The sequence below is a fragment of the Fusarium vanettenii genome (assembly GCF_000151355.1).
Source record: "Fusarium vanettenii 77-13-4 unplaced genomic scaffold NECHAsca_191_unmapped, whole genome shotgun sequence".
NCBI classification, from domain to species: domain Eukaryota; kingdom Fungi; phylum Ascomycota; class Sordariomycetes; order Hypocreales; family Nectriaceae; genus Fusarium; species Fusarium vanettenii.
Window position 1 is genome coordinate 1 of NW_003315699.1, and position 11,752 is coordinate 11,752.

The window sequence follows — 11,752 nt, forward strand, 5'->3', positions numbered from 1 at the left end:
TTAATTAGGTTAAGAAGCTATTAGTCGCTTAGCTAGCCTATAATATAGCTATAAATAAGAATATAAAAATTATATTAATTTACGCTAACTTCGGATTTATATTAAATATTTATTAATAAACCTAAGATATTATTATTAATCCTAAAATAATCTTTATTAATAATTAATTAAAAAATTTATATAAAGAAATATAAATAAAGCTTAAATTTATTAGAAATAAAATAATAAATTATATAAATAAGAAAAGAATTAAGGGATTAATCCTCTTAGAGGGAGATATAATTTATCTCATAATAAAAAATATTAAAATAAAATAATAAAATAAAAAACTTAATTATAAATATATTAGCCCCTATAAAATTAAGAAAAAGATCTTAAAATATAATTATAAATTAGATTTATTACTTAAGGTTAAGCTTTATTTAATCTTTTATATTTTATTACTTAAATTAATATAAGATATTATCTAGGTAAAAATAAATAATAAACTAGAAATAAAAGTTAATAGACTAAAAGAATATATTATAAAAGCTATCCTTAATATAAATAAAATTAATAGTAAAATAATATATTTTATTAAATAAAAGAATTATCTTAACTCTAAGAATATATAAGAACCACTAGAATACCTTATTAGCGTATAATACCTACTATAGGATTTTTATTAATAACTCCGGAAGGAAGGGAATTAATACTAAAATTAAAGACCGCCGACTAATTAATAATATTAATAGCCCTAAAAGACTAAGCATTAATAATAGCCTCGGCCTCGCAGCGATCTAACTCTTCTAACTTATCTAAGGAATTTAGACCCTAATATATTATCTTTATACCCCGCTTATAAATTTACTTCTTTTAATAATAAAAATATATTAGATAAGATAGCTACTTATTTATCTACTATTATAAAGCGATTAACTCCTCTTTTACCCTCTCTTCCTTAAGCTCTAGATAATACTTCTCGGCCACTAAGCGGGATACTACTAAAAGTTAATAGGAAAGAAAAATATAATAAATATAGCTATATTAACTAGCAGAGACTAATACCCCCGAACTATTATAGGCATGGCCTTAATAGATATATTTAGAATAACGAGAAATACCCTCGAGTATCTTATACTTTAAGTGCTTCTAGGCATAATAGGAATAAGATATAACTTTATAACCTATCTCTTTAATAAGCTTAAATAAGTAATAATAATACGCGGTAGACCGAGATTTTACTTTTAATATGCTATTAGTACTACTAGAAATATTTATAGAGGAAGGTTCTAATAAACTATAGGAAAATTTAGGCGATTAGCTTTAATAGCCTTAGGGATAAGATTAATAGAGGGGAAATATTATATCACGGCCTAACTAAGCACGAGTTATATACTAAAGAAGAAGCCCTATAATTCCCTACTAACTAGGGTATAATCACCGATAAACTAGAAGCGATTATAGTGATTACTTCTCTGATTACTATGATTACTTATATAATTACCCTAATTAGAATAATAAGGATAATAATTAGGTATTATACCCTAAGTATATAGAATATACTTATTAGTACTCTCTTATATATTAGCTACCTTAGCTATTAATATAACTTAGTTATACTTAATACCTTTAAGTATATTACTAGATATAATATTATATTACCCTTTAAGGTTATATAATATTCTCCTCTGCTAATATAAACTAGTATGACTGGTTTATTCCTTAGGACATATCCTCTTATCATAGTAATAATAAATACTAAGAAATTTCAAATTGTAATACTTGCTTGTTTATAATACTCGCTTATTATATATGTTATCCCTCGTTGAAAAATGGGTCGTATATACTAAAATCTAGGTCTCGTGGCTTAAAATGAATGGTTAGATTAATAGCTAGAAAACCGAAATAAAGTGAACCTTAAAACTCTATAAATAGGAAGGTCTAATAGCTTTAGAGGTAATAACGATAATTATAGTGCTTATTTATATAGGAGTATATAAGGAAAAGAGTATATAAAGCTATTAAGAGAGCCTTAAGCCCGGTGCTTAATGCGCTAAGTACTTATTTATTAAGTTTATCTTATATAATAACTTTTAGCTTATCTATAGGTATTTTTGCCCCTTTAATTATACCTAAGTTAATAAGACTATATTATTTCTAAGGGTATTTTAAGGCGTCGAAGAGTAGTCTAAGTATATATAAGCCATATCTATATAGCTATTCTAGCCTAGCTCTTACCTAGCTATTAATAAGTATATAATCTACTATATGGGCAGAAGTAATACTATTATGACTATTAAAAGTAAGCCTAACCCTATAGGCTTTAAAATTTAAGTCATAGCCTAGCTAGGCTTCTTTATTTACTAGCTATAGTATATTAAAGATATAAAATATAGCGCTATTAATATTAAAATTTTAATATAGATATTATTATTATAACCTTTATAAGCCTAGTATAAGAAAAGAAAAAGGGTCTTAAATAAGGCCGCAAAGGAAATCTATAATATAGAATATAATAATAAAATAATAAATTCGACCTAAGCTATTATTATTAGCCTTATAAAAATACTACTAAAATCAATATATTATATATTTATAGATAACCTCTTCTTATCCCTACCTTTCTTTTATAACCTCTATAAGTAGGGCTATAGGGCTATTAGTATAGCTTATATAAATAGTGGTATTAGCGAGGAATTAATTAAAAATAAGAATAATAATAATAAGGTTAAAAAAATATATAAATTTAATGCTATTAAAGCTATATTAACCCTTAATAATTAAGTATTAGCTTTAAATACTTTTAGCTAAGAAGACCTTATTAATTTATCTTTATTATATATTCCTAGGTTAATTAAATCGCTTAGAAGGATAATAAGCTTATGTTATTTTTATTTATTGTATTTATTAGCGCTAATAATAAGCGTATCGTCTAGTAGAGGAAGAAGTTATTATTTAAGAAGTTAGAAGCTAAGCCGATATATTGTTTTTTTAGTGATAAGGATATTAAGATAATTAATATACTAATAGTGGCTATTACTTATAATAATGAGATGAATTATATTAACCGCGGTAATTAATTAAGGTTATATTATAAGTATAATTATCCCTTATGCCGGGGCCTATGGTAGGTATTAGCTTGGACTTTTCTTCTTAATATAGCCCTTATTAATAGCTATACTATTTAACTTTATGGGTAGCTAAAGCGGAAAAGATATATAAATTATAGGAAGTGGCGAGAGTATATTTATAATGAATTGTTTAATACTTATAGTTATAATAATTAGGTAAGGTAGCTTTATTAAGTAGGGAATAAGTATAATCTATAGGATGCTAAATTATAATATAAATATATAGACTATAAGATTAATTTTATTAATTATTATATTAAATTAGATTACCTAGCCTATTAAGGGTATTAGTAAGGGTAACTAAGAATAAAAGCCCTGGAATAGAGCCTTTTTATAGAGGTTAGTAGCAATAAGGAGAAGAAGAGGAAGCGGCTAAAAGTGCGTAATTAGACTACCTTTAGATACTATATCTATGATATTGCGATTTATTAAAGTAAATATTGCTGGGACTTCTATTATTACCTAATTTAGCAGAGGAATTTTGTACCTTTTATTTTATGTATTTTAATTAGCTATAACCCCTCGTCGTAACTATAGTAGAGGTCCGTATGCATTGGGGAGATAAGACTAGTTCTCCCGGGCGTAATAAAACCTACTACTACTGCTATATAGGCATGACTCTTACACAGGCATAACTTTTGTAACATCTGATTGGATAGGACCCTCTTTTGTTAGCACATCTCGGTTCTGCCGACAGCTCGAATTTGTACCTCTAGGTTTTATCCCTTGGTGACTGACGGGACGCTCTCCATCTGATAATTAACTATCCATTGCTAGTTCCCAGCCCTTGACGATAAAAATCTTCATTATATCCTAATTCGAGCCTCCTTATAGCTCAGAGGGCAATTCAAGGTGCCGAACCCGAAGACCTAGCCCGAGCGATCAATCACATCATCGAAAACGACAGCGACAGACCCGACCAGCCGGGGCTGGCCCAACCTAATCGCTTCTACACTAAAAGGGAGATTTTGTTAGCGAAGCTGGCTTCACTGCCTTTGCGGGGATATATCTATGGGTCGACGGAAATCTAGCGAATCAGATGTTACAATAAGTCATGCCCGTATAGCAATTCCCGTTATGAGGTATAGGAGCGTATGGTTGAATATAGGAGCGAGATAGGTTCCTGCTGCGTTCTGGCGGGTGAGACATGATATGATGCATGCGGCTTATTACGACTTAGTATTATTCTTCTAGTTGTGTAGTTCTATAAATTGCCTCGCTATGGGTGCAGCGAGTTTGAGTTCATATCGTGAGTAGCTAGTAGCCTGATAACTCTTCAGGGTTTATGAGGTTAAGGGGCTCCGTATACCCAGCGTGAGCTTGCGTAACTTAAGTCCAGGTTTCCTTGAACGTCCTAGGCCACAAAGCAGGGCAGCCGCCAGCTCTGGGTACCTTTTCGAGGAGCAGATCGGCCGTCTACAGCAAGCATTTGGTGGCGGATCAAGGAACAGGGTGACAAAAGAACAGTTGCTTCGTCCTAATACACCCAGATAAAGGGCCAATGAGGGCTATCAGTCCTGAGATTGGGGCTGAATACTGTCCTTAGGAAGAATATCACCTTAGATCAAGCCTAAGTAATTAATGGGAATTATGTTGCAGTTTGATGTTATCTACCAATTGTCCTGGGGCTGTGTATCACTTCCGTCGCAGCTCGTCCGCGGGCACAGCAACCAAGTCACCTCCTGAACAAGCATATCCACACCCTGGGCGCCTTTACCGTCACTAAGCCTCATTATCAACACCGAGTCGTAATTTGATGCGCCCATCCCAAGCGCCACTGTGGATAGCTGAGTTACGTAGCCACAGCACGGAAGCCATTTTTGGAGGCGATGCCCCCCGGTCGTCTTTTCTGAGCCGCCGTCTGATCTGGCTGGTCTGATGTACGCGTCTTGCAGGACGAGACAGGGCCGTTCATAGAGCTCATTACCAGTGGCGTTGCCAGCAGCATCAAGTGCGGCTTGAAGTGCCCTTTTAGATAATGCGGGATGCCGCGGAGCATTCTCTCCTCCCTAAAAGTGAACACCTGTCCTGACCATCAAGCCTTTGAGGGTGCGGCATATCCGATTCCTCCGTACCACAACCATTACCTGATTGAGCTTTCTTCACGATCACACTTCGGAACATTCCGCGGTCATATGACAACGTAGGGCCGCAACTTGATAACATGCATGTGCACAAGCATGATAACAAGCATGATATGACCGGTCACACAACAGTTGGCTTAGAATGGTGCGGTATCTCCTATAACATGTAATATACTCTGCCTCTCCCATTCTTCCCCATCTTAGTACATTGACAGGCACTTTTATTTACCATACGCATTGAACACGATTTACTCAAGAGGCACTACATGGACATTCGCGATGATAGCTAACGACGTCCCGGAGCTCCTTTACCACACCGTCCTCACCGTAATCGACTCCTACCAAGAACCTTCGGGTCCTACGAGCTCCGTCTATGTCCTCGGTACGCACAGCACCCTCGAAGCCGCCAAAGCCTTCGCTACCTCAGCCCTTCAAGGACTCAACTATGAGCCAGAAGAATTTACCGAGTACGCTGTGCGCTCATCCAAGCCGTGGGAACATGGGGATGGCGTCCTTGTCTTCGCCCAGGCGCCTGCGGGGCAGGTATTTCTCGTCAGAATCGACACGACGAGTCACTTCTGGCAAGCCCGGACGGCACCATAGTCCTCCCTCAAGGGTGCGACACGCTGCACTACGTGCTGCAGCCGACAATCGACTACAATCTGGACCGCACGGGCTCCGTGCCGTCGGCAAGGGTTCAGGGGACGTGCGTCCATCGTGCCCATGCATGGGCGGCCCGGAGCAGTTCATTGAGTGCAACGTGCGTGAGAGTGAGGAGATCGCCAACGAGTGGCCGTTTGGCGAGGGCATGGTCGCGCATGCCGTTGCGGAGACGCGACTGAATTACGTAGTGACAGTAAGGACTATTCCGGAGCAAACAAAAGGCATGGGAAAAAGGTGAAACACTGAGAAATATCCATCATAGCAGTCCTGGCGATAAAGGAAATGAGATATCATGAGCTCCATTCGATCACCGGTCTCGAGTCGATTGGGTGATTTCTACCCGGATATCTTGGAACTATCGCCACGTCAAATGATTTGAGATTTTAGCTCTAGATGGATCATTTCAAGATAATGATGTGCCAGCGTCGAAGGCATTAGGAGAACCGCTCTCCTCGCAGAATCGGGACTCACAACCAGCGCAGTGGTGGCCCGAGTGACTTGGGGCATTACAAGGAAGATTGGCTTGAGCGTTGAGCCGAATCTTTGCGCTCGAGTCTCCATTCACGGGACCCAATTTTTGACAGTCTGGGCGTTCGATGCCGTTCGGACTGCCGACCAAACCGTTTCGTCGTGGCAGCCGAGCGCTTTGATTAACGGGCACTATTATTCATAATGGCAAGGCCACTTGATTCATTTGGCTGATGCCGTTGATTATTATTCTGCTATTGCACAAACGAGCGCAAGCACCATACTAGGAAATCAAGGCAAGCCATCAATATTTCATACATCATTAAACAATCTCAGCAAAGACCAATTCCATGCCAGAAAACAGAGGTGTTAATAGCCTTGATCATGAGAAGACTAAAAACAGCGCAAAGCTGTCATAATTCGGAAGCTGCCGTTAATCGCTTAACTGATAGCAATGCGTCTTGACTCTTGCTTCTTGGCCTTGGGTGCCACAATGTTGAGGATGCCGTCCTTAAAGCTTGCGGTCACAGATGCCTGGTCGACCGGAGTAGGGAAGTTGAAGCTACGGGAGAACTCGCCGACGCTGCGCTCACTGAGCCAGTACTTGGCCTTGTCGACGGGCTCCTTGGCCTTGGGCTTTTCCTTCTCAGTAGCCTCAGTGCCGGTATCGTGTGGGACGGACTTGTGTACTTCCTCACTGGCCTTCTTGCCCCCCTCGCCAGCCTCGGTAATAGCTCCGCTCGTGGTAGAGCCCTCGATGAGGCCTGCAGGGGGGGTACCGGCAGTATAGGTGCGCTCAGTCTTGCCGCGGATGAGCATAGTCTGGGGCTCGGTGAACTCGATGTGGACATTCTCCTTGTTGATACCAGGGAGCTCGCCATGGAGTTCATATGCTTCCCCGGTCTCGCGGATGTCGAACTTGGGCTGCCAGCTCGGCATACTAGTGCGACGGCCGCTCATTCCCTGACGAGAGTAGCTGTCGAAGTCGTCAAGGAGACGGAAGAGGGGAGCGAAAGAGACGTCGGATTCATAGAGGCTTCGCGGGAAGAAAGCCATTGTGCGTATTTGGTTGAGGGTAGGCTTGAGTGCTAGATACTTTAGGTTTCGTGAGATTGTTCGAGAAAGAGTTGACCTGCACGCGTGCATGAAATGCTTTGCAAGTTTGGTGGTTGTTGTTTTTTCTGTATGTGTTCTGATGATGAGAAGAATCTGGGTTGACAAAGGATGTGAAGCGTTTGCTTTATACTCACTCGGTTGATGGAAGGAAGATCGAGATCGAGGGTTCCTACATCTTCGCGAAGGCTCATGAAACCTGCCAATTGTGATTCTAGAATGGCGCTGAATAACCCAGTACAGGCGAGATCACGCAGAACGAACATATATCGACGTATTTGTCATAATAATGACGTTTGCACTGGCAAATGGTCTCGAGTTCCCTGCTGGTGGTTGCAAGAAATCACCAGACAGCGGCCGAAGATTCTGGCTGTTGCCACCACTGCGAAAGAGATATCGAGTACCCCACCTTGCCTGCAACTTCAGGTCAAAAATGGCTGCAATGTGTCCAATCACATGGGACACCAAGAAACACTTGTCGCATCATTCGCATCGATGATCGCATCACTTCTAATTCGATTGGGTTGATCAGAACCATATTAAGCAGATGGTCGGGCAACTTGCAGCTGGCATGCACACCAAGCCGCAGAGCATATAAATCCCCATACCACGAGCTTCGTGCATTTCGGTAAGCGGGAACGTGATGTAATTGATCGATCGCCAACTAATCATGACGATATCAAATACTTCCCCAACTAGCCTCGACGACCAAACACCGATGCGGCCAATCGAGAGATGGCTCTTCACACTTATCTTGTTCGGCGTTATGTGTGTCTTTTATATCATTCCTGCCATGTAAGTATATTCGTCCGCAAACCGACGAGTACCGGTCTGTATTTCTAGGCCTAACGATAGGAAAGATACAGATATAAAATTGCCAGAAGTAACCAGCTCGCAAGCCCAGAGGACCCCGAGGACGCACAGTCGTCAAGCAGCATAAACTCTGAGACTAGCGATCTGAAGCAGTTAGACTCAATAGCTCCGCCGAGGACGTATAAGCAAGTGAAAAAGGAGGCAAAACTTCAAGGCACAGAAGGGTATTTGGCCTGGTCCGACTCGTTTGTCACCTGGTAAGTTACTCAATCACCAAACAAGATGATGCATTCGTGATCTCGAACTAACCGCTCCCCTTACTATATACAGTGTTATATGCTTGGAGGCGATGCTAGATAGCGATACCGTCCGCCGCTTATCATGTGGGCATAGCTTCCATTCGGGTTGCATTGTTTTATGGTATCTAAGGCATCATTACACTTGTCCTCTATGTATGTCATGCTACATCCCAAATGCGACAGCGAGTTCATAGTCATTACATTCATGAAATCGATTCGGTCCAAATACAAGAGCAATAGAGCATCCCCTCGATTGTGTTAAGGCTCCGGAAGGTATTCCGCCCCACATCACCTCTGTCACATGATAGGTACATCCGGGGAACCTGACGACAATAAAAAGAGGCATCAATCAAGGTGGGGATGTGAGCAATGCGAAGTCGCACTTTGTAACTCAGAAAATTGTTGGAACAAGTATCACGGGCTAATTTAGGAGAGAAATGATGTACCTTTCATTCTTACATTTTAATTGGGCAGACACCCCTGTAGTGACCTGGCGGGAGGCTTCGCACAATTGAAGGGATAGTTTCGCTCATTCGCACATCTCCTGTCTATCTAATTATTCAGCTTTCAATACAATTTAATTACTCAAGAACATCTCTTAACATTATCAGACGTGATTCACCACCCCACGCTCAGCGTTAGATGTGATAAAAGCAATGAAGGCAAGCTTATTTCACTTATCCTGTTTATTCTATTATTCCATTAGGTATAACAGAGTAGTGTGAGAGCCATAACATGATAATAATATAACAGAATAACAGAATAACAGAATAAAAAAAATATTAACATATTATACAGAACAAGCAACAGAATAACAGAACAAGTTGCCCATGTATAAATGTTGGCATCGTACGCCGTAGTGACCTTGCCGGTGTTCGAATTCTGAAACTAAACGTAGATGTCAGTTTCGCTTGCCCAACACGATTGGTTGTGGACAGCTTCTATTACCTCGTATCGGGGAGAATCAGGGCTGGCCTGGACATTTCGATCGGCTTGAATGCCAGGCTCCGTCAAGACGTCAGTGATAACACCAACGGTCTCAGAGGTTTGCGAGTCAGGGCCTTGGAAGATTAATCTGAGTTCTGAACCAAAGAGTCCAAGGAGCGTCACTTACCGCCAACTGGCTTGTATCGAGTCATGTTGTTTGAAATTACCGCTGTTTGATTAATAGGTAGTGGGAGCTGCTTGGTGTGCTTGCCTGCAGGCTTTCTAACTATACGCCATACGCCATATGGACCTATATGGTTTATAGTATATAGTTTATTCTCATATAGCGAACTAAACTATATATTGCTAATACGGTAAATAATATTAAAGGCCTATATCTTCCTCTAGAGCACTAATGCTTCCCTCCTTTGCTATATACTTATACTACTTAACCTCCTCTACTTATAACCCTACTATTATGCCACTACGAATCTAGCTCTTTAAATACTCCCCCTTTTTAATTATCGATACTGTAAGGAGTATTTAATTATATAAAATTATATGCCATGCTCTAGAGAATATATACTTAGGGTTAATAGATATAGCGGGTATTAAGAGAATATTTATTACTATCTTTAATAATCAAGGAAAGCGCTCTTTTTATTTATCGCGGAGCTATTAGGCAAGGGGGGAGTAATTAATTAGAATAGGTAACTAAGAGGTATAAGTTTCATATTTATTAATATCAGGCTCTATGCCTATAATATTAAGCTCCTATATAAGTAGATTATACTTATTTAGTTCTAGTACTAAAATAAGGGAAGAAATAATATAAATAGTTAGTAGGTTCTTATATTTATCTTCTTATAATTTCTTTACTCTTATAAAGGTCTTTTTATGCTATAACTTTAGCTAATTTTTCTATATATAAGCCTTTCCTCGGGATAGATAGAGAATAAGCGCTACACTATATACCGGGCTTTTATCAGAGAGCTAATAGTATTTATTAAAGATATATTAGCTTATTAATATTAGACTAAGTAGCTATTAGTTTATCTTATATTTATTAAAAGCTTATTAGTAATACTTATAGAGGATATCTATTATAAATAATATATAATTAAATATTAAATAATAGCCCTTAGTAAAAAGAGTTATCTTTTAAAATAGCTATAGGAAGTTCTATATCTCGCGGAGGTTTTACTAGTCCTATGGGGCTAAGTAGTCATCTATAAGAGCATCATAGTACTTACCTTAATATTACTTAATATAATCTTTTTTATTAAGAGTAATATTTAATAGGAGAAACTATAAGTTCTAATATATATCATTATCGAGCCCAAGGACTTTACTAGCATACTTCTAAAAGAGGCTATACTTATAATCATTTGCTCTAATATAGATAGTAATATTATATAACTTACCGAGCAGACCGAGTTAACTTTAATAGCACTCCTTTTACTTCTTTTAATCCTATATTATATCTATATTAAATAAAGCTTAGTTTATTTCTTTAATTTACCTATAGGCCTTACATATAGCCTCTTTGCTATCTATAAAGAGAAAGGCTTAGATATAAAGGTTAATAATATAGCTATAGTAATAAATTTATTAATATTTTATATTCTAGGCGATACCTTATCTCTTAAGGAAGTAGCTTAATAGATAATAGAGCATATTATTAGAACCATAGTTATCTCCTATAATATAGCCTAGCTAGCATAAGATATTATACTCCTTAAAAACTAGCTAAAGGAGCTTTTATTACTTAGCTCTACTATGGCTTCTAGGGCCATCTATGCTAGGAAGTTTAGGTAAGGCTAGTAATGCTTAGTAGGGATTTTTCATACTTTCCTATATAAATTATATATATATTTTAAGGAAGGCTTTATAGTTTAGTGCGCTCTATATATTAGCGGAGAGGTAAAGCTTAATAGGTAATAATTATAGCTTTTTTCGAAGAATATCTTTATAGATCGCATATAAGTTTAAGCAGAGTTTTTAGATATAGCTATAGGAGGTATTAATAAGCTCTTTTACCGTATAGTTTATTGCTATAAGTAGAGCGTATAACTCTAGCCATGTGTTATAATTATATAGAAGATTACGGATAGTAATTAGCTAGACTAAGGCTTTTATTATAGCCTTTGGATTTAGTATATTCTAAAGTATTTATTCCTTTCTTTCTTAAAGCTTAGTAACCTTAATCTCGCTAGCTTTATTAAAAGCCTCTTTAATAAGGCTAGTCTACGCTTTCTTAGTTAAATTTAGC

General features: G+C 37.9%; 4 protein-coding genes across 4 annotated transcripts; 2 read left to right on the forward strand and 2 right to left on the reverse strand.

The window, feature by feature from the left end:
* Positions 1-5,476: 5,476 nt before the first annotated feature.
* Positions 5,477-6,098, forward strand: NECHADRAFT_89520 (uncharacterized protein; the record flags this gene model as incomplete). Its single annotated transcript, XM_003039060.1, has 2 exons — positions 5,477-5,740; positions 5,784-6,098. 2 exons carry the CDS (start codon positions 5,477-5,479, stop codon positions 6,096-6,098), a joined length of 579 nt encoding a protein of 192 aa, XP_003039106.1.
* Positions 6,099-6,769: 671 nt separating this feature from the next.
* On the reverse strand, positions 6,770-7,384 carry NECHADRAFT_56730 (uncharacterized protein; the record flags this gene model as incomplete). Its single annotated transcript, XM_003039062.1, has 1 exon — positions 6,770-7,384. The coding sequence occupies one exon, from the start codon at positions 7,382-7,384 to the stop codon at positions 6,770-6,772; it is 615 nt and encodes a 204-aa protein (XP_003039108.1).
* A 727-nt stretch (positions 7,385-8,111) lies between these two features.
* On the forward strand, positions 8,112-8,793 carry NECHADRAFT_89522 (uncharacterized protein; the record flags this gene model as incomplete). Its single annotated transcript, XM_003039061.1, has 5 exons — positions 8,112-8,236; positions 8,323-8,511; positions 8,585-8,637; positions 8,684-8,706; positions 8,737-8,793. 5 exons carry the CDS (start codon positions 8,112-8,114, stop codon positions 8,791-8,793), a joined length of 447 nt encoding a protein of 148 aa, XP_003039107.1.
* Positions 8,794-9,390: 597 nt separating this feature from the next.
* On the reverse strand, positions 9,391-9,615 carry NECHADRAFT_9946 (uncharacterized protein; the record flags this gene model as incomplete). Its single annotated transcript, XM_003039063.1, has 2 exons — positions 9,391-9,441; positions 9,502-9,615. Coding segments are annotated over 2 exons (165 nt in total), but the record flags the coding sequence as incomplete, so codon positions are not given.
* Between the last annotated feature and the right edge of the window lie 2,137 nt (positions 9,616-11,752).